The sequence below is a fragment of the Phocoena phocoena genome, chromosome 3 (assembly GCF_963924675.1).
Source record: "Phocoena phocoena chromosome 3, mPhoPho1.1, whole genome shotgun sequence".
In the NCBI taxonomy this organism is placed as follows: Eukaryota; Metazoa; Chordata; class Mammalia; order Artiodactyla; family Phocoenidae; genus Phocoena; species Phocoena phocoena.
The window spans coordinates 134,903,629-134,926,621 of NC_089221.1; the positions used below are offsets into that span (position 1 = coordinate 134,903,629).

The following is a 22,993-nucleotide window of genomic DNA, read 5'->3' on the forward strand; positions in this document are numbered from 1 at the left end:
AGGGTTGAGACTGAAGGCTCTGTGTGTCTTCCCCTGGGGTCTAGGAGAGGGCAGAATTTGCTTGTCACTGTTCTTCCTCTCTCTGGGCAGGCAGTGCCCCATAACCGCCCCCCAGCCCCTCACATCTGTGCATCAGTTTCGGCGGGGAGGGACAGCTTTCTCCTGGACAGGCCTGTTCTGACAGTGGTCCTGCCGCTTCAGTGCAGCAGGGCCCACAGGTAAGATGTGATGATGAAATGATCGCCCAAAGAGGTTCGCTGAGCTAGGAAGGATGCCAACTTCATTTTTCTAAGTGTATTACGAGCAGAAACAGACCTGGACATGACATATCTCTAGACTTGCTGTGGCATGGAGAGGACCTTTCCTCTACTCATTTAATTTATACTAATTTTTACTTGTGTAGTAAATGAAATTTCATTTTGCTGTCAGTAAACAGTGAATGGTAGCTCGACCAATTCCGTTCGTTGAACTTCTATAGCATTTAACTGTTCTCTTCTCTGAGTCCTCCCAGAACTCTGGTTGCACTTTTGTTAAATGTACCTATTGTTTTCTGTTTTGTATGGCGTTGTATTTGGCTTTCTCTCCCACAGGGCGTCCGAGTTCCTTGGGTACAGAGATGGGAATATCCCCAACATTGACAACAGGTACAGAATAGAAACCAATAAATGTGCATTTCCTTTTTTTCTGCATTGGCAATTAATACCATTGCTGTATGACATATATTGCTCTACCTTGAATTTGTGTCTAATTTCTCCCACTTGTGTCTTAGGTGGGATGCCTCTGGAGGGAACAGACTCATGTCTTAGTAGCCCCGGTGCAAGGTGTGCCAATATGCTTTCCTTTGAGCTCTAGCTGTTCTCCCCTCACCAGAAATAAGTAAAGATCCTCATGGGGGTAGAAAAGCAATGTTCTTTTTCCTCTTGAGAACTGATACGATATAATGATTAATAACCTGGACTTAGGAGCCAGGCTTTAGAGGTTTGAATCTCCATTTAGCAATTTACATGCTGTGTGACCTTGGGCAAATGATTTAACCTCTCTTTGTTTGGTGATTTTCTTCTCTAAAATAGAGGTGGTAATTGCACCAACCTCAGAGGGTTTTTTCGAGGAAGAAATGACATGATATAAGTAAAACATTACCTGGCACGTAAGTGCTTGCTACTTTGATTATTGCTTCCCTTATAATACTAAACACACAAAGCACAAAAATATTGAGTTGCTTATCTATGAACTAACTTTTATCAACGGCAAAGTTTTCTGCCAATCACCTGAGCCCGTGTTTCCAGAGACCCTAACCCAAAGAGGAGGTATCCTACCTTTGGCAAGCGCTCAGGGTCGCCAGGGTGCCGGGGAATAACCTTCTGTAACCTCTGGAAACCATAATCGATGGTGGGTTCATTGAGTGCTGCAATGAAGAAGTCGTACAATTAGAACAATTTCGGGAAATAAAACAGCACATGATTTGCAATACTTATGGTGCAGAAATAACTGGGAAATCGAAAGTTTCATTGATACTTTTGAATTAGATCATAAAGTGATTGGACGAATGATCCCTTTTGGTGGGGACTGACTCACTCAAAAGAACATGAGTCGCAGGTCCTAAACTCTGCTCTTCTGGCCAAATTCTATATTCCTTACAGTGTTGAAAATGGAAGGTAAAATGGAACTTGGTGTGAGGTTTTAGGATTCCCTTTAGTCAGAAGCTTGAGTTACAACACTGGAGGGTATCTACAGGTATAAAGAGCAGAATTAAAAGTACTTGCTTAGCTACGGAATATCAAGTGGACCTCAGCTGATACAGTATCGCAATGCCATCGGGAGCAATTAAGTGTGGTGGGGCAGAGGAGACCAGATCTCCTCGGGCCAGAAAGCCTCTTCTACCCTTGGAAGAGTCCGAAAAGAGACAGGTATTGAAAGTGCCCTTGATACGACACCCTCATATCTAAGATGAAAGACTGATTCACCAATATCAATATTATTTCAGAAAAAGGCTAACCTCTACGGAGCACTAGCTCAGAGCAGCTGGCTCTCCAAGAAGAATTTTTTTAAAAGACTAGAAGAAGAGCAAACCTGTAATAGTATTTGGAGACAGTGGGCCTTCTTGTACCCATATTGACTACACCTTCTTCAAAGCATCCTTAAATTCAACTCGATACAAAGTGGAGTCTGGTGTATCACTTTTGAAATTCCTCCCCAGGACATGAAGTATCTCCAGCTTTCCTCGCCTGACCAGGAAAAGATGGCGGCTCCATCCTCCACCTACATCCCCCATCTCCTCTCAGTAATGAGTGGGTTTTTTTCTTCTTTTCTTTTTTCATGTAACCAAAGTACTCAACTACATATTTTCTCCCATACTGAATAAAAAGACAGTCTTTGTAGTTCTGACATTTAGCTATACATTTAGAAAACAAGTTGCCACATGCTTTACTTAAAATGCATTTCCATTAACCTAAATTTTAAAAGTAAGATCCATACTACTACTAACTTTAAAAAACTGTATTCAAATAGGTCCCAAGGCTAATGGAAGCAATTTGTATACCAACCCAAACTGACTGGCCCACTTTTCAAAATACAGGTATGATAATCTTGTGGTTTTAAAAGGACATTTAAATTGAAAGACTGTGAATTTAGTACATAATTATACCAAGAGAACCCTTTAACTTGTCAACTTGTAAATCTAAAAGTCTATCAATCATTTCTGAAGAGGAAATAAACCTTAAAATTCCTTGACAGTGCTTACTTTTTATGTAAAAAAAAAAAAGAGGAAAAAAAAAAAAAGGCTGCATAAAGTGGCCAGAAATCCATTTGCAAAAGTACATTGTTTTACATAGGTGAGTAAAAAGCCAATAATTACACCTCCAAAAGACATATAAATCAGAGTAAGTACTTCTTCCTCACTTGTATATTTTAAGTTGGAGTGAACTTCAGGTAACTTTTTTTAAGAAGATCTTTTTTCCCAAATGCAATGCTTGTTGAAGCTGTTTATAGAGTAGCCATTTAAGACAATGTAATCATTTTTGCAAATATGAGGTTTAGCCATTTCCCCCCCCACCCCCCCACCGCCCCCCCCCCCCGCTTCTCCCCGCCCCCTTCCAAACGGTAAACTTTCAACCTGCCTCTTGTGGAAATCAACTAAAATTACACCCAGGCGTACCAAATCTCTCTATAGTGGTCCATGAGTTAAGGCACAATATTTATGGTTCCTCCCATTTCATGAATTACTTTCTAAACCCTTGAGAAAAAATTTTTTTTCAAATTAGACTTGTAGAGAAAAAGCCATACAATTCTTTACACAGGGAAGCTGTGACTCATAAAATCCCAGTATTTAATAAAGAAATGCCCGAGAATGACAGGAATGAGCACCCAGGTTAAGCTGTATATCACATCTATCTCCCACCCATAATGCTAATTGACAACAAAGATGTTTAACCATAAAAAGAGCTTTAGGCAATTAAATGTATCATTTTAACTCTTGAAGATATGATTCAGCATCCTGAAAATTCTAATTCTTGGTTTTATTTTTCAGTGTAAGCCACCAATAAAACTTGACTTGTTGACCCACCCCTTGAGTTGTTTGCATAATGAATTAATTCCTACTGTGTCAAGAAACCCATGGTTGTTAATTGAATGACTGATGTATGGCGGGGGGGGGGGGGGGGGGGGGGGGGATATGTTTCTCTGACCATAGGAACAACTCACAACAGAATGACTGACATTCAGTATCCACAATTAAAAGAACTGATTCAAATATCATATGGAACTAATAGCTAAAGAGCTGAGGAGAAGTCATTCTGCTGCCAGAAAGAGTAATTGAATTAGATATATTAAACTCATTATTCAAAGAAAAATAAGCATCTAGTCTATGGAAGTATGCTCTGTGAGAGGAAATATTTCAGTAGAGGGACAAAGGCTTTTAATTTATTTCCCATGCCTTTATGATTTGCTCTACACTCGTATTTTTTAATATATTAACCTGCCCTCAATCTACATATTGAGTATTACAATGGCATTGTCGAGTGCTGTAAACAAAGGTAACGCTAAAGATATGCAAGCAAAGTTCCTTGTCTTAAATTCAAAGGTGCCTGATGATTTCTCTGACTGCAGTGACTAAAGAAAAAAACTAAACCAATTACTGAGTGAGAGGGGCCATCTGATAGAGATTGTTACTTTAAAAAAAACCCTGAAAACAGATTAACTGTCTAGGGGAGGGGGATGGTTAAATTACGGCACACCCATAGGAATATGATGCAGTCCTCAAAAGCAATGCTTTTGGAAAAATAAATTTACTGGCATAAAATATATTGCTATGTCAAGAAGCAGATTACAAGAGCATATGTGCAATATGGTTACTTTTTAAAAACATGAACTTATACAGAGAATAAAGAAAAGGTTTCTGTGTATAAATTGCCTAACAGTAGCTATTTCTAAGAAGTGAGTCTTGAAGTGCTTTTCTTCCTTCTCTTTAGGCTGTGCATTGTCTACATTTTCCACAATGAACATATATTACTTTTATAATCAGAGAAAAAGGTTAAGAGCAAGAGAGTGTTCCCAGGATGGAATCTGACCTGCTTGTATAAAGTAATGACATAAGAAACTTTGCCTGAAAAAGGGTCTGTATACCCTTTAATAACATTGCCTAGGTTATTACAGACCATAAGAAAAATAAGTAGTATACTTTTGGCCAGTTGTATAAATATGTGACTATTCATAAACTCTCTGAAAATCAACAGAGAGAGTAACGGGGAGGAATCATAAAGAATGGCATATTTATTTTCATCAGTGGGGGTAGTCGTACCTTAGGGACATACATCTACTCTGCAAGAATGTAATATAAAGTTAATCCTTCAACAAAGTGACCTCATTGTATTCAAGCACAGGGCTCAGGGGGCACCAGAAGAAGAAGTGGGACTAGTCAAGTTTTTCCCCCTAAAACTTGAGAGAATTCCAAGAATCCAGGAGAGAAAGAAAAAAATTTAACTGTGCATAATTAACCACAAATAAAGCACGACTATCTAAGGTTGTAAAAAAAAAAAAAAACAGATGAAACTGTTAACTGCAAAAGGAATGCAATGATGAGAGCTTCTCGTCTCACCCCACTTCCAAGCACCTAACCCACACTTTCAACAGGGCTCGAGAGGGTGTTCTCCTCAACCAGTTAGGGGTGGTAACGGAATAAGGGAGGCTCAGAGGTTTAGCAAAATCCATAATCCCAAAGAAGAAAAGCCTCAATTTTTAAATCAGCACAATAAAATGGGAGCCATGTTCCAGCTCCCATGGCCAGGCCTCCCTCCTGCTCAGCAATCCGTTCTCTTGCCTCCCTGATGGTCAGATGGTGGGTCACCACCGTTGCTCCTCTTTTCTTTTTTTTTTTTTAAATTAATTACTTTATGGCTGTGTTGGGTCCTCGTTTCCGTACGAGGGCTTTCTCTAGTTGTGGCAAGCGGGGGCCACTCTTCATCGCGGTGCGCGGGCCTCTCTCTATCGCGGCCTCTCTTGTTGCGGAGCACAGGCTCCAGACGCGCAGGCTCAGTAACTGTGGCTCATGGGCCCAGTTGCTCCACGGCCTGTGGGGTCTTCCCACACCAGGGCTCGAACCCGTGTCCCCTGCATTGGCAGGCAGATTCTCCACCACTGCGCCACCAGGGAAGCCCTGCTCCTCTTTTCTGACACTAGGCTCACACTACCCTTCACAGGACCACGTGGATTTATAGAGTGATCAGGCTACTGCGAAGCCACAGAGATTTGCATTCAAGATGTCTTCCACTGTCCTTTTCAAACTTACAGGTAGATACAGATTAGCTGAGTAAGCTCAGTAGGACCTCATGGAGCTGTGTACATACCCTACAGGAAGTCTGAAACTTTCCTATAAATGCACAAAAGGCAAGATTAAATGCTTCTACACAGGAGCAAGCTTGTAGGGCAGATGTATCAGCTGAGATTTCAGAAGGGTCCTCTCACAGCTATGACAGGATACTGGGGAATGGGTATAGGGAGGAAGTAGGGGACCCATGCATGGGGCAGGCTCAGCTGTATCAAAGTCATTACTTTTCAAAAGGGAAAAGTCAGTTAAATATTTTTAAAAAACATCAAACCACTTCATGTGGCCTTGTGTGGGGTCAGCTTATAAATGGCTTTGGGTACCTACCCAGTCTCACAATCTCAGACTCCCCTAAAGGAAACCAGTAACTTTCCATACAGAACCAGTCTATGCAGAGCCCTTCCCCTTTGGGCTTCAACCAAGGTTCTGGTCAAGACAGAAGAACTCTGGTTATACAAAGCTATTTACAGTGTCCAAATGTTCATGCAGCATGAAATGCTATATGCAAAGAAAATTTAGAATAATACAACTAGATTTTATGTCCTACTAATAATGACAAGATTATAAAATTCATTCAAAACATCTGGTAATGGGTAAATCCTTACCAAATGTATATGTGAATTGTGGCCTTTTCATGCCTTTAGTTGTCTTCTTTTTTTTTTTTTTTTTTTATCCACAAACACATCAAAGAAAGAAAATTCTCTTTAAGGGGATTTATTTGCAAATTAAAACCATGTAGTCAAGACAAATGCATTCTCAGTTATTAGAACTGATTTTTCTCTTTTCAGAGTTGCCTTTTAGAGAAAACACTCCTCAGTCCTCCTTAACTTCTGGAATACTTATCCCTGGAAACAATGGAAATGAAAGGCAGGACAGTTGTGTTCCCAAACATCAGGGGAAAAGTGGTTTGGGTGCCATTCCAACGTGAGCGCGCAGAGTTCCACTGCTTTTATAGCTCAGTGACTCACTGTAGCGCTTTAACATATTTCTGGGGTTTTAATTTCCTTTTTTCAATGGTTATGTGACATGATGTCATTTTGACTGGAAATAAAAAGAAATGCAGATATTAGAAAGGTAATATTTATATTCTATTGCCATTTAATGTCCAAACAAATATCTAGACTCTATGCCAAGTAATAAATAAAGCCTCATAGCAAAGGCAATGATAAAACCAGCACCTGGGTCTCCAAGCTTCCCTGGTGACTATATTTGAACTAAAGGAATACAGCAGAGCATTTCCCTTCGAGGCAGATCCATTCTGGGCATAAGAGTTATTATATATGTGTTAGGCGGTCTTTTTGTTCCATAATGGCCCTATTTTTCCCTCAGTCACTAAATTAACAACCAGAGGTAAACAATAAAACAGCAAGTTATCTTCACGAACCTATCTTTAAGACTGACTTTAAAAGATATAAACCGCAAAATCAACCAGAAACCTAAACAAGAGCCAGAAATACGGTCAAGGAAGAAATGTGTTGCTTTTCCAGCCGTTTGGATGTTTCATTCCTCGCCTAGATGTTTAGTGCACACATGGTATTCCGGGTCATCTCTTCCTGGAAGGGATACATTCCCTAAGAAACCTAACACCAAGTCCCTTGCAAGCAGAGCCCCTACTTTCGGTGTGAAATGCTTTCACAGCCTGGCACCCTGCCTCAGGAAGGAGGTTCAGGACAGCTTCGGGAAGAGGCTCACTGAACTGCAGAAAGCTATAACTGAACCAGAAGGGTGTCAGGATGAAGCCAACATGGGCAGAATTTACCAATGTAGGAGCCAAAGGAAAATTTCCAAACTGGCTTTCAACATGCTCTGATCTCTTATTTGTAGTTTTCAAACCTCTTGATGTGGAGCAACAACACTAAGATTCAAAAATCAAGCACAGGAAGTAATACTTCTCTCTACCGAAGGTACCATCAGAGGTATTGTTGGCTTGTGCGGCTATGTTCTCTTTACAGAGACTGGAGCCAGAGCCTGCAAGGTAAAGACTGAAGAGAGAAAGAGATCTGCAAAGTGGATCAGAGCCCAGGATGAAAAAATACAGGGGCTCTGGGAGAAAGAGATGGAAGACCCTGAGGACTGTCACTTGGAACGCAAAGGACTTGCGTATGTTAGGAAATGAATAACTCTTCCAGAAGCAAAAGCAATCAAGAGCAGGAAGCAAGAATTGAGTGACTCGCTTTTGTTTTTCAAAATGGAAGTAGCTTTACTGTTTTTCGAAGTCTAAAAGGAATATACTCTTATTGTATAAAAAATACAAAAGAAGCACAAAGAAGGAAAAAAGCCTCATAATACATATACTCATATATAATCACTATTTCTATTAATATGTAGGCTTTCGGGCATTCTTACAATACTGTTTTATATAAATATAGATTATATACATATTTATATCCCCCTCATTCTTTTTAATGGTTGCAGCATATTGTAATTATATGGATGGCCATAACTTATGCAACAAATCCCCTGTTAATGGGGATGTATTTTTTCCTCAAAATTTTCAGGAGAAATTCTTAGATAAAAGAATATATACATTTCAAGACTTTTGATACATATATTTTCTAACTATCCTTCCTAAAATTTATACCAATTTACATGTTGACAGGTTACTTTTAAAGGCATCTGCAAAAGAAAACAAATTTTTAAGACTGTGCATCCTGAACTCAATTATTCTCTAGGTTATAAGGACCTGTGAACGTTTGTAATAGATGTTAACGATCACAATGATTTTACTTGGAGAAGTGTCGTTTCAAACATACCCCGAGGTCATATAAGACACTTCTCCCAGTAATATCAAAGTGCTTTATAGACATTATCCCACTGAGTCTTTCAATATGCCCTTGACATAAATGTCAAAATTTATTACTCCCTATTTGAAGGTGAGAAACTGAGGCACAGAAAGAGCTGGCTGCATGAATCAGAACAAAAACCTCAGTGCTTCACTTACTATGCCAAGATGACTATTTTATTTTCATATTGATAAATCTCAATTTGCAGCATATTGACAAGTCCAGCTACCAAATCAATTAAACGGCACCTTTTTTTTTTTTTTTTTTTTTTTTTACTAAATATCTATGAAACAGAAATCCAGCACTATGAGGAATCCTGGTGCCAGACTCCTGACTTCACACGGGTAAACAATCACTTGGCCTGATTTCTTAAAGCTTACCATGTCAACAGGCACAAACCTGTGGGAGAGGCCACCCCGGCATTTTAAACTTGCCCCACAAATAATCAAGAAACCATGCTTTCTGTTTCATCAACTTCTCCTTACAGGTCTGAGCTGGGCTCTCAAAAGTTGATTTGTCTTTTGAGAAACAGAGACACATAATGCTGTTGAGATACATTAAACCAACTTATTTCATACCACAACCAGTTGGTATTTTCTAGAAGATCCTTGGTGAGAACTCACTGGCAGAAGTGGAGCATTTCTTAAACAGACCCACTTTTTGCCCTGGAGGGTTATACTCTATCTAAAATGGGAAGTAGGTGAATGTACAATAATTAGGGAAAACTGTATTGCTCTCTAATTGTGATAAAGTTGATGAGAAAAGTTGCCCCTGTTACTGCATATGATGTGCTCTGTACAGCTTGGCCTTCCAGGATCCTTAATTTAGATTTCCAAATCTGATGCAAGTATAAAACTAAAATTAAATCCCTCAAGCAAACAAAAGCTTGAATATCTCCAGGAATTTTTTTTTTTTTTTTTTTTGCCTTTCAATCTTTTTCATTTTGGAGGTTTTTTGTTTGTTTGTTTTTTAATTCATCACTTATGATTAGGTTTCAAAGCCAGATTGGCTCAATTGAACGAGAAGAGGATGGTTGTCGCTGTGTAATGGATGACGGTGTTTTAAGTATTGGAGGCCAACACACTCTTTCTTCTTTAACGTTCAAAGATAAATCCATCATTTTCTTCCCTACTGGCATATCTTCTGATATAACAAGAGTAATATTCCTTCTATAATTGTTCTTTAGATTTCTTCCCGAAGAGTTTTGACAATAACTGTTATCAAGGGGGTAAAATCACCCAGCCTGTCTGATAAACATGTTTTCTTGTGTCCCCACCCCAGCGAGTGCTTGACACTGTACTTTTATCATCCAGCGTGTGTTCAGAATGAGCCTAGAACAGCAATTGCCGGGAATAGGCAGGCGATAAACTGCATTGATTTAACACATCTTGTTTTCAATCATGCTTGGATTTTCTGAGCACGCATTTTTCCTGTACTTTGACTTGTAGCTTTTATCTGACGAGCTGATCCCTTTTCACTGGAAAATGAAAAGGTCGCACAATAAGACACGGTTTACTGGAACTTGAACACGCACCAGGGAAAGTATTTTAGATAAATACTGTCAGACATAGTGGAGCTGAATTTCAACAACACAACTGTTAAACAACAATACTTATTACTCTCCTAGAACAAGCTACCAGCGTCTTATGGCTCTCAGCAGGGAAGAGCACCGAGTCAGGCTCCAAAGCTCGGAAACCCTTCTCTGCGCCTTTTGCTAACCGAGCAGAGTTCTGGGCCGAGGTCCCACTTATTATTGTTAATATCACGGTCTTATGTGACAACTCAAAAAACTACTGCCACTGTCACAGAGCTGTCTCCTCTAAACCAGTGGGCAGGCTTCAGAAGAGCTGGATGATGAAGTTACAGCAGAGTTCTGCAGATAGACTGGGAGGAGAGAAAAAAATCCGAAGAAAAGTGACATGAAAGTGATTCCAAATAATCCATTAATTCTCCTAACAAGACAGGAAAGTACTTGTAACTGGCAGATATTAGAGGATTAAGTGCTTATTTGGTTATATTTTAATGGACTCAGAGAGAACGTATAACAAGCCTGCTATGTGGAGCGTTAACAGTGGTCTTGCAGATGAGCCTAGAAGTTTTGGCCGACCTGAACTCCAACCTAAATAGCATTTGATATAAAGTAAATGAAGCCAGCCTTCTGCAGTATTGACCCAACCTAAGTGATTATTTTTACTGCATGTCATTAGCCTTCGACTCAGCCAGAAAGTCTCCTCTGCCTGAATGTTTGACACTGGAACCCTTCCCTTTATAGCCTTGACACACATTCTGAATATATCTCTATTCATTGTCTGCTCCAGAGCTTCTTGAACTTTCTCTGTTCACAGTACCTTGGGTGCCTCAGTAATCTTTTCACAGAGCCCTCAAGCCAAAAGAAATGCCCAACAATTCTGTTTAATTAACTACTTAGGTCCAAACAGCTTAATATTGTTTATGTCCTAACATCTTAATATTTATATCCTTAATATTTATATCCTAACAACTTAGCAGCCATTTGAAAAAATTGCAAAGAAATGGAAAGAAAAAAATAATACAATAATACTTTCAATTCATCCTAAAATAATCCCAGGGACTTACTCATGGGATGTGAGCTCCTGCTGAGCACAGGACAACTTCTCAAAGCCTGGAGTGAGACTGGACATCGACGCCCTTTTTTCTATTCCACCTTGATTTTCACAGGACGCTTCCCTGAATCACAGCAACTGCTAAAAACTGAGCCTGGCAAAGCTATGACACCATCAAAAGGAGCGCAGTGCAATCTGATGTTGAGCTATGAGCTCCCTCAAACTAGCAGTTTGCCTGGTACCTGACAGACTTAAAGTATCACTTGTTTCCCCTCAGATTTAAAATACCCCACATCACCCCTGTATGTTTGAAGGGACACCTTGGTGCGTAAGTTTAGGAAACATGGATCTACTCAGAAGCGGAGAATCGACTAAATGCGAAGAGGCTATGAGAATCCATTGCATTCATTCATTGTGTCTTTTCTTGTATTATTAATGTAATAAGAGCATCAGCTAACACGTCCTGAAGACTTAGTATGTGCCAAGCGCTTTACATGGACTAACCTATCTGATCTTTACCGAAACCCCAAAGGGAAGTATTATTGTTATGCCTGTTATACAGAGAAGGAAACTGAAGCCGGAAAGAGTTAAACATCTTGCCTCGAGCCACAGAGATAATGAGTGAAAGGCTAGAGATTTGAGCCCAGGCAGTCTGCCTCCCAAGCCCTGCTCTTAACCTCTTTGCTAGAAAAGCCTAGTTAGGATAGCCAAGAGGCCGCCAGGATAGGTCTCTAACAATTTGGACCTGCAGTACTCTTCTAATGCTTTTCTTGCTCCCAGTATACCCCTCTATGCGCAGTCTATTCTAATTCTTTTCTTTGTCCCAACTTATGTCCTACTCCAGCCCTCATCTGACATGCCCTCATTTCTCTAACAGTCCACTTCTTGCCTCGGTTCCAACCCTTTTGGGGTAAGACAGAGCTAGATTATCATCCAGGCTATGTCACTGACCAGCTATGTGCCTTTTGGAAAAGTCACATTCTTTAAGTCTCCTAATATGTAACGTGAAGCTGTGATGTGATACTCTTTGTATGATGCTTTGCACACAATAAATCCTCAATAGGCAGTTGTAATTACTAATAACAGAATACCTGACATGTGCTAGAAACGGGGGAGGTGTGGGGAATACAGGATTAATTAGACATATTTACACATTCCCCACTGTCAAGAAACTCCAGAGTCTAGAGGGGCAGAAAGACAGAAACAGAATGCTACAACAATGTGATAAATACAATGTGAGGATGCCGTATTATAGGAGAACGTCGGGCATGCTTCACTTGTCCTTGGGGTTCAGCCTTTCTTCCCCTTACTCACACTAACTGGAAATTACAATTCAAAGAATTCCACCACCTCTGATTCTCGAATGTTACTCTGAAACAGAGCTCTGTCTGGAATAGGACATAACGGTTTTAAAACAATATAAATTTTGTGACAAAATGGGAACAAAATACAGGTGGGAGACACCTAATTAAACTGGGATTTTTTTTCCCCAGACTTGAGATGTTTTACATTGCTTAATTAATTCAATAAGATTGGACGCTTGCTATATACGAGGCCAAGTGCTAAAGGAAATGAAAAAAAAAAAAGAGAAGTACAACACAGGTCCTTCCCTATGCTTCTCCAGCTGGAGATGGTTCCATTTGAAAACTCTCCTACGCACTGTGATGTGCCCTTGGGAGTTTATTTATTTATCTCTTTATTTTTGGCCATGCAGTGGCTTTTGGGATCTTAGTTCTCTGACCAGGGATCAAACCCGTGCCCCCTGCAGAGGAAGCAGGGGGTCCTAATCACTGGACCTTGAGGAGTTTATAATCCAGGGAAGACAGGCCTATAATCAGCCACTCAAAAAGATACAAAACTGTAGCATTACTAATGTAGTAATAGTACATTGCACAGAAGAAGGAAAAATAATTATCTGTACTGGAGCCAAGGAAACATATACCAAAGAGGTCATATCTGAGCTGGATGTATAAGGATAAGTAGGATTTTTCTCCTGAAAAGGATGGGAAAAGAATCCGAGGCAAAAGAAACAGCAAGAGCAAAGGCACAGAGATATAAAAGGACATGATGTGTTCAGATAAGATTAGATATTCCAGTTTGGAAAGAGCATAGCTTATATATTGGGAGTAGGGTGTTGAAGAGTAACTGTGAGTAATAGTATTGGCCTTGAGTGCCTTGCTAAGAAATTTACCTGGTAGGTAACAAGGGGCTATTAAAGGTGTTCCATATCATAGGAGAGATACAAGTAGATCTATATTTCGAAGACATAACCACAGGAGTCCAGTAAAAGATGAATTTTAAAGTCAGAACTATCACAATAATCCAAATGGAAAATGAAAGACCAACTAATAATGAGGTGGTCATGGAGAAAAGGTAGATTTCAGAGATATTTTTAGAACAGAAATTACATGAATTTAGTAACATGGTAGATGTGAGGGATTAGAAGAGAGTGGAAGATGACTCTGATATTTCTAATTTACCTGACTAGATGAACAGAGTAGACATTTATCAGGATAAAGAATGGAAGAAGAAAACTATATATGGGAGGAAAAATCGTGAGTTCTCCTTCAGACATGCGGAATTTTAGATACCAATAGGATATCCATGTGAAAATGTTTAGTAGACAGTTGGAAATAAAGGACTGATATTCAGGAAGAAGATCAAGGATGGAGTTAATTTTATGGGTAACACTGAGATACGGGTAATAGCTGAAAAACATCGATGTGAGAGGAGAACCAAGGACAGACAGCACTATGGGGAGCACCAACAGTTAAGGAATAATTTGAGAAAGACTCAGAGACAAAAAGAACAAAGGCAGGTCAAAAAAGTGGAAAGAATGTCAGGAGAGAATAATGTCACTGAAGTCAAATGAGGACCTTAAAATTGTCCACACTAGCTAGTGTAGCTGGGTAATCAACCAGGAGAGGTCTGGGGAGAAGCTGTCAGAGGAGACCACTCCAAAATGAAGACTCGTGAATGCTCTAACCCAGAGGCTCTGGTTTCCTTTGGTCTCACTCAATAACCCCCAAATACAAAGATCTGAACACATCAAGTAAGTAAGGGATGATGGCAAACCTGTTTGCCCAACTGAAGCTTAGCTAATCACAAGAGGTGTAGGAGAGATGAGAGGACACTCAGCCCTGATTGGAGTCACTTCAGTCCTAAAGGAAAGTGTAGAACTCCAGGTGCCCTGAGACAAAAACGATGATGCGAAGTTCACCGCTAGCTTCGGCCAGTTTCTGTTAGTACAGTAGGAGCGGGGAGGATGATGGGATTTTCCGTGGCTGTCGAGTTTTTCTGCTCCCAATCTTGAAGCCTGTCTTTTAAGAAGTGGATGGAACACAGCTGATCTCTCACAGCACCCCAGTGAGGCGCTACTGCTTCTAACCCACTCTAGGTCTGGACTTGTGAGCCAGGAGGACTGGGTCTCCTGGCCACAAAATACTTACAAAATACATTTGTTTATGTAACCAGAATTTAATCTTCTCCTTTGGATGTCGGTGGTCTTAACAGTTGTCCCTGGTGACTTACAATCAATAGTTGTTTAGTTAAGCAATCCGCTTGTTTTGGAGTAACAGTTATTGTGTGGGCAATGGGTATGTGGTCACTTCTGCAATAACCCCACATCTCCTGATGCAGTGAATGTTACAATCAGACGTTTGTTGCTATTAGCTCACGAGATGCTGGAATCCAATTTTGAAAAGCAAGTGATAAAGCACCACATAAAAAATAATGGTGTAATTACTTCTTGGTCAGGTTAAACCTACTGTGACGATAAAAACCAAAGGGAGCAGCAAGCAGCATAAGTGGGTTTGCTGTAAATTTGACACCGGTTCTGACCTCCAGCGAGCAAGAAGCTTGAAGCTACCCACCTAAGCCAGGTACACAGGAGAATACTTATGTTGCATATCTTTACCAAGTCTCTGTTTAAAAGCACTTTAATGAATGTACCCCAGGAATGCCACGGCAATTCTCAAGAGCTAAAGAGAATGGACCAGTCACTAAATTACTGACCTCAGGGCTTTCAGGTTCCCATTTGAATTCAGGCCCTCAAGAAAAGGGATTTAGAAACTTCATGGGAGAGTAATCACCATGCTGGCACAATTTGTTCTCCAAATGTAGAAGAAGAAGAAAGTAAGGGGGTCTAATTGGAACATGGACCACACTGTCCGAGAGGGGAAGGAAATTCTGGCTGTGCTGTACGAGCAAACACTGGTAACCCACCGATGCGCAGAGGAAACAAACCAGCCTCTGCTTGCAGGCTGTGATCTTTCACATCTCATCCCAAATGCTTGAGAGGCTTCCTCGATCCACATGAAATAACCGTGGGCGGGTGGGTGTAGGGGGTGGGGGAGAGCCTTAGCCACAGTTATGACAAGAACTTTTAAGGATGGCATGGCACAGTCCATGTGTAAAGATATCATGATTGTTTTCACTTGCTGCCTTTGATTATTTCCAGCTCTTGGGAAAATATTTAGTTAATATCTTTGTTTAGGCACTCTAAGAGTTGCAAATGGTTCTCCTACGGTTTGTGCATTTTGAACAGACATTCTGACAGGATGCTGAAGACAGCATGAGCCCGCTGGTAAAGCAACAGCAGGCTAAGTTTTACTAACGCAAGTGACTTCTATAGGTTAACTTCTCAATGACAGCAATGTGCACGGAAATGCGAGTACTGTTGTACGCTGATGGTTAGAAACGGGTATGAGCTTTTTGCAGGGCAACTTGGCTATCTATGGGGGGAGAGGATGAAAGATTTAAGTTTAGAGACTAAATCATCATGAGTTTGGAGGCATCTCCAAATGGAGGCCCGGAGGCCACACAAACCACTTCTAACAACACTGTTTTTCCAAGTGGACACAGGCTCCCGGCAGTCACACCAGCCTTGTCAGCCTTCAGAAATGCCACCTTGTGTCTCAAGAAGACGCTGTTCTTGTTCTGACTGGCCTGGACCCTCCTCTTCCTTCAAACTGGAAATAGACACTGAAATTCTCCAAACCGAATCTTCCAATTCTGTCTAGATTGATGGGTGCGATGGGGTGGCTTAAAATGAATAATAAATGAGAACAAGGGAAAAGAACTGACCTCCCTTCCATATTCTCTCTCTGCAATCTGCCTGTCCCATTGGAGGCTGGTGAATTTAGAGGAAATGAAAATACATATTTAACACCATGTGTGGAATTTACTTTTCCTGAGGCCACGGTGTCAGATATTGTTGCTGGGTTTTTCAGAGGGCTGGGGCATAGCTGCAGGGGCAGAGACTAGGCTTGATAAACTGCTGACCTATTCCCAGATGGAAAATTTTTACGATTATATTGGGACAATAGGTACTGTGGCCCTTTAAGAACAAAATCAAACATACTGGATTGCATTTTTCGAAAGCTACCGAAACAGCTTTTAGGGAAGAATACATTCTTCTAAGTCTCCTTTCTAAGTCTGGAATTAACAACTTGATCTTGATGCAGTCAGGTAGAGGGGCAAAAGCACATCCATTCAATCAACTTCAGAACTTTATTGCTGCAAAGATCCTTCCTTTTACAGCAAACACAACCAAGCTTGGAGACCCTAACTGATCAATGAAAGATCAAACTGCTGGTTAACAGTTGAATCAGAAAGTAAAAACTCAAATGTTGGAACCTAATTCACACCAGGTCCCACATCAGTCCTCCATATAAGCTTGATTTAAAATAAAAAGGATCATTTACTGAGAAGTAGTACGAGGCATTTTAAATTTAACTTATTTTTTTTCTTCAACGGCCCCAAAGGTAGGTATTCCTGCTTTAACAGATGAGAAAACGGAGATGGCGAGGGGTGGGTAGGCAATGAAAAGAAGCGTGACTGGGTTATATCTATGAAAAAAGACATCAAACCTGCCCTTTAGACAACATCCTCATTAACAGATCCACCTCCTTTAACTACTGACCATTTCAAAGCCAAATGGCCCTGCCATTTTATAAAATGAATACTAACTGCAAGGAAGACCAACGAAGCCTCCCAGGATCTTGAAAGTATCATGGAGCATGTCTACAAAGTGTCCACATCTTTTTTTCAACCATTGCCAATCTTTCTTAAAGTCTGTTTTGCAAAGGCCCCTGGAATTAAAAACAATGTGCTCTAATGTGACTTGACCTAAATTCTTGAAATGGAAACGCGATAATAATTGTAGCCCATAGGAAATGATGCATAGTTAGAATGTACCAGAAGCTGTGCTCAGTACTATGTTAAATATCATTAATTCTTAGCCATCCTTATGAGGTCTGTTCTGTTACCATCACCATTTTTACAGATAAAGGAAGACCCTGAGAATGACAGAGATGTGATGGATCCTGCCCAAACTTTACAGCAGTAAGAGCGGAACTGGGATCCAAACTTAGGCAGTCTCCAGTGCCCACCCAGTTATTCACCCTTTACAGTGGACCGCCCCTGTGGAAGCATTTAGCTAATACATTGGAAGGGATGATGTTATCTTGCCTTTAAGGCACCATGGAAGAAAACAAACAATAAAAGATGTCTCAAGCAAAACTATCTGGTTTTGACTTGAAAGTATATATGTATACCCACATAGGCTACATAAAGACTTCCTGACTCCAGGAAGATGTGAGTTTAAAAAGGGAAACTTTCCAAAATGGATCACACCTAAGCCCAAAACCACTTTCTGTGAGGTGTATGGTGGTGATGTCACCCATAAAAGAGATGAGAAATGACACACGTTTCTCCATTACTACCTTCCACCTTGTTTAACCTCACCTGGCAAGTTTTCCTTAATCAAGGAACTTGAAAATTGTATGGAATCTTGAGGCAGCTCTGGCTAACACAGGTAGAATTCTGATATACTTTCTGCATTAACTGCTCATACCCAGAAAGGAGAAGGAAGCCTCTCCTCCTGGGTTGTCTTTTCACTGAAAAACTCATCTTAATTGAATCCACACAGCAGTTAACTATCTTCGAATTCACAAACCATTAATGCCCCATTTTCATAGAGCGTCATCTCTTCTTTCTGGCTTGTCGAGAGGCTGGCACTCTCCGGGCTGTGCTGCCAGGAATGTGAGATTCAGCAGGAATGGGGAGGGGACAGCAGAGAGAAGGGAGAGCATCAAGGCGCTCGTCTTCACCAGCAAACGAGCATTCTGGGGCTGAGCAGGGGGAACAGTGGATAATGCTGCCCTTGCAAAATTGACATCCTTCCAGCGCTGTTCCGTGTCAGCTCCAAGGGAATCACAAATAATGCCATCCTGCCATTCTTGGAATGTCAGTTAAGCAGGCTTCAAATGTGCCTACGAGGGAAGACGAGGTTTGCAAGTGGTCTTGTGGATGTAAAAAGATGGTATTAATGGTAAAAGGAAGGGGGAAAGAAAAACTGTTTGCACATTTCTCTCCAGAAATATCTGATCTGTTTCAAAGTTCCACTTTTCTTTCTCTCTCCAGGGCAGGAAGATCTAAGCACGGTCTTAAGGTGTGTCCCCAAAAGACTCTCATTAGGTTGCTCCCTGTAGCACAGCAGGTACCCGTGAAAGAGACCCTGGATTAACTGCCCTTCTGTGCCGGGGGCAGCTGGTTTCTTGAGGGAGAATTATGCCAGCTGGATCTCTTACCGAGCGTGTAGCCTCTTGAAGTCAGAAGGGTGTGAGATTATGTCTCTGATGATGAAGATATTTATAATTAGACTTGGTACGAGATATAAGCATATTTCTTACTGCATGGGGAACTATTTGGGCTCTATCAACACTTTTTTTAAATGTCATGAAATTGTCAGAAACCACTAGGAAGACCCATTTCCCAAAATAGGCAATGCCATCTTTTAGAAAGCCTGATTTTGCTTTTGAAATAAACTCAGAATCTGACCATGTTCCCCTTGGCCACGATTCTAAAATCAACTATGACTGTAATTCCGTGGGCACAGAAGGGAGACTCCTGACTTGCCACAGCCTTGACCTTGGACTTTGGTACTGAAGGTACCAAATCAGGTCATTTGAATCCCAGACCAACCACCCTACAATGAAATCTACATTTGGTAGGAAATGATGCGAAAGTAGGGTTCTAGTTCATCTGCTAGTAATGCCATTAGTTGTGACATAACCCCATAAGCTCCCAGACAGTTTAGGATCTAGAGGAAACAAAATAACAGTATTACATGAGGGAGATAAACACACACTGAATTAACAGCAGTTACGAGGTTCCTTTACGTGGCAGGAATATTTTCTTGGCATTGGGATTTAGAATGTGAACAAGGAAGGCTGGGCATGCCAATTCTCTGAGTTTCATTTGCCTGCCAGAATATTTAGAGGTCTGGGCAAGGTAAACTAACTCTCCCACGTTTGTGCTGAAGGCGACGTGCCACTGACTTGTCCCAATCTGAGTATTAACTTATCTTTCCTCATGATGACACCAACACTGAAACTTTATAGAGAGCTTATTTTGTAGTCAGCAATATCGGGCACTGGATTTTATTTCCCTTTGGACAATACGATTGTGGTTAGCATAACACAGTGAATCCAACATCAATCCTCTGTCAAAAATAGTTTTATGAAGGCCAGAGGGAGGGTGGGCATACCAGAGGCACACCCAGTTGGAGATATATAAACATTGAAAGAGAAACTAACATAAATTCTGTAAACAACAGAAGTCAAAGCTTTCTTGGGGTCATTAAAGACCTACATTTTAATATTCAAACTGTAGGATATTTACTGAAATATCAGATCAATTCTTAAAGGATTGTTGGCCCCAGGGGGTCTTATTTGTAGTCCTCTCTCCAAAGTCCATTAGACAGGGTCCCTGTCTTTAGTAGAGTGGATCCAAATAAATTCTAAGAGAGGAAATAGATTCCATTCTCTCTGTTTACTTTATTACTATTGATTTCTGAATTCCCTCCAATCTCTTTCTTAACTGAGCAGATAATATACATTTAGTACCACAGGTAATTATCCCAAATGAATCCAGTTTGCAGCTGGGTGATAAAAAGGAGAAAGGACACTGACAGATTAAACACTTAAACATTAAAAATTATGGCTGATTGTATTAATATATACAAGAACTTATAATATGCTCACTTTATGGTTAGATAGTTTCCTAGGCTAATCACAAATTCATCTGTACACTTAGACATATCTTATTTCCACTATTCTATATTTTATAGCATTATCGTAGAGTACAAATGCTAAAATGATAAAAACAAAATCATTTCAAATATTTTTTAAACTCTACCTTCTACAGAAAGGAACCACTTAAACAATGTTTTTAAATATTTAAAAGGGATTAGAAAACTTAATTGCCAGAAATGACAATGGTTTTTAAAGCATCAAAGATAGAAAAGAGAACAAGGAGTGTATCATTTTTAAAGTATGCATAAAACAACTTAAATATCTAGCAACAGAGGAATGGATAAATAAATTTAGTAAACCCACACTGTGGGAGATTATGCAGCCTTTTAACACTATGTTTATGAAGAAGTTGTAATGCGTGGGAAAATGCTTAGTAGGCTATGTGAAAGAAACAGGATATAAAACTGTGTGTGTATACACATACACAGTATAACCACAAATATGAAAAAAATGTTTATATATTATTTGTTACACATAGAAAAATATGACATAAATATATGAAAATGTTAGCAGTGGTTATCTCTGGGTGATGGGTATTGGACAATGTTCATTTCTCTTATCCTATCCAACGTTAGTCCCTAAATTTTCTGTAATTAGCTTATATTATTTCTATATAATATATACTATAATCACTATAATTACATAAATATATAATGTAATTACTAAACAAATAATAGAAAGATGGACAGGTGGACAACCGGCATTGGATGGTAGGTTTGACCCATGTTTTGTTTACTCCCGGTTCAAGGTTCTCTGGGAGCCCTCACATGCCAGGGGTAACTGTTCTGGCTCCTGTTTGAAAATCTACCCATTTATGGGTGAGTTTTCTACAGAGTCCTACCAGACTTGTGTAAGTATCAAACACTCAGGGATCATCACATTTTTAAAGAAGGAATATGGTTATATAGACACTGAAGTCCTTCTGAAAGACAGCACAGTGGAGCAGTTAAGGGGGTGAATTCTGGAGCCAGACCGCCTGGGTCTGACTACAGCTCCTCCACTTACCAGTTGAGTAACTCTGCAAAATGACTTAATCGCTCCATGTCTCAGTGCTTTATATGTCAAATCAGGACCTCTCTACCTCATAGAGATGTTAGGAGGTTAAATGCATTAATATCTTTAAAACGCTTAGAACAGTATGACATGGTGTAAATACTTAAATTATTTGTTAAATAAGTAAAATAAAATTTTGACTTGTATTAATCAGAATACAATTGCAAAGGAAGAAATGGACAAAACACATGTAAAACATTTGAGTTTTTGTGAGTGTTCTGATAAGCTCATCTGGGGCAGGAGTGTAACGTTCTGTTGAATTAAGGTCAGTACTCAGGACTGTAGTAGTTTTACATGGTTTTTCCATACTTGCCAAAGATCTGTCCATCATCCATTTCTAGGAATGTTGGTGATGATACTAAGGTTCAATGGGATACTTACTATGTGCCAGTATTGTTTGTAAAGCTTCCTTTGCTACTCTATACTTAGACTCTAACATAAGACTCAGAACTAAATAGGTGTAAAATAAATGTGTACTGAGTGAAAAAGCCAGTGAATGAAGTACTTCACCCTGGCTGCATCAAGTTGTCCAAATCTGGACATATTTCCACGAAGGGAAATATTAAGAACTAGAGTTGAATCAAGTGTTAAATTTCTTAGGATCTAAAACCTATTTCTACTGTTATGATACGGAGACAATGAGATGGCATTATCAAAAGAGCGGGGCAATGAAAAAAACTATTTATTCTGAGAAAAATGTTGTAGCTCAGCACTCAAATGCCTTCCGGGATCCTTTGCCTGGGGCATCCATAAGGACAGAAGGAGCAAGGGAAGTGGAGGTACCAAGACAGCCATGGCAGCACCAATAAATAGAAATAGCATGTCTCACTGGCCCTGTGGTTTTTTTCCTACCAGGTAGTGCATGACAAGAGAATGTCAAAGCAACTGAAATCAGAGACAACACTCGAAATAACGGTATAGAATGGTCAATTTTACTGTAATAAATTTCATTACTGAGAGAGGAAAACAACTATTTTTAGATGTCTATTGTTTTGTATGGATTTCAAAGTTACTCTTCATGCGTCTAATTTCTAAATTCATAGTATAACTTTTAGCATTTTGTGGAGGTCTTGGCTCCAAAGCAGCAAAAGAGAAGTGAAAGGTCCCATGGTTGTCAAATCTTGATAAGTTCTCAGTGTCACTTTTTTCAAATGTGGAACTGCTCAAACCACACAGATAATTATAGATGACCAGATTGTAACTGTTTTATTGCTTCTTTTTCCCCATAAATTTTAATTTTGGAAAGTTAAGTGAAAAATGTGGTTCCAATTTTCTACAAATTGCACACAATTTGGTTTTAACAAGAAAATAGAAAGAAAGGGTATGTTCTTTAAAGTGAATTATGAACTAGAGTTTGTTTTCGCTTGCTCAACACCGCAAGAATAATAAAGCACAAAATTTAGAAAAGATGCCTTACAAAATGGAAATCATGAACTGTAGTAAGAAAAGCGTAGAGTAATTTTTTTATCTAAACATGGTTTATGCAATCTAACAGGATAATACAATTGAGCTAGTCTTTCTCCCTCTGGTGAAACAAGCTAAAGTTAAAAAGGAAAGAAGGAAAGAATGAAAGGAAACAGGGTAGAAGCCGACAACCTTAAAGCATTGTATAACAGGAAATCTCTTAATAAGAAAAGGCTGTGTACATCCCCATCTTAT

The 22,993-nt window shown here is 39.8% G+C and overlaps 1 protein-coding gene across 13 annotated transcripts in view; it reads right to left on the reverse strand.

The window, feature by feature from the left end:
- The window catches only part of EBF1 (EBF transcription factor 1), a 395,077-nt gene that overhangs the window by 32,080 nt on the left and 340,004 nt on the right, over positions 1-22,993 (reverse strand). For all 13 annotated transcript variants that reach the window (XM_065874800.1, XM_065874803.1, XM_065874809.1 and 10 more), the window contains one exon: positions 1,317-1,405. In XM_065874800.1, the coding sequence (XP_065730872.1) occupies positions 1,317-1,405 (89 nt within the window). The remainder of the gene's footprint in view (positions 1-1,316; positions 1,406-22,993) is intronic.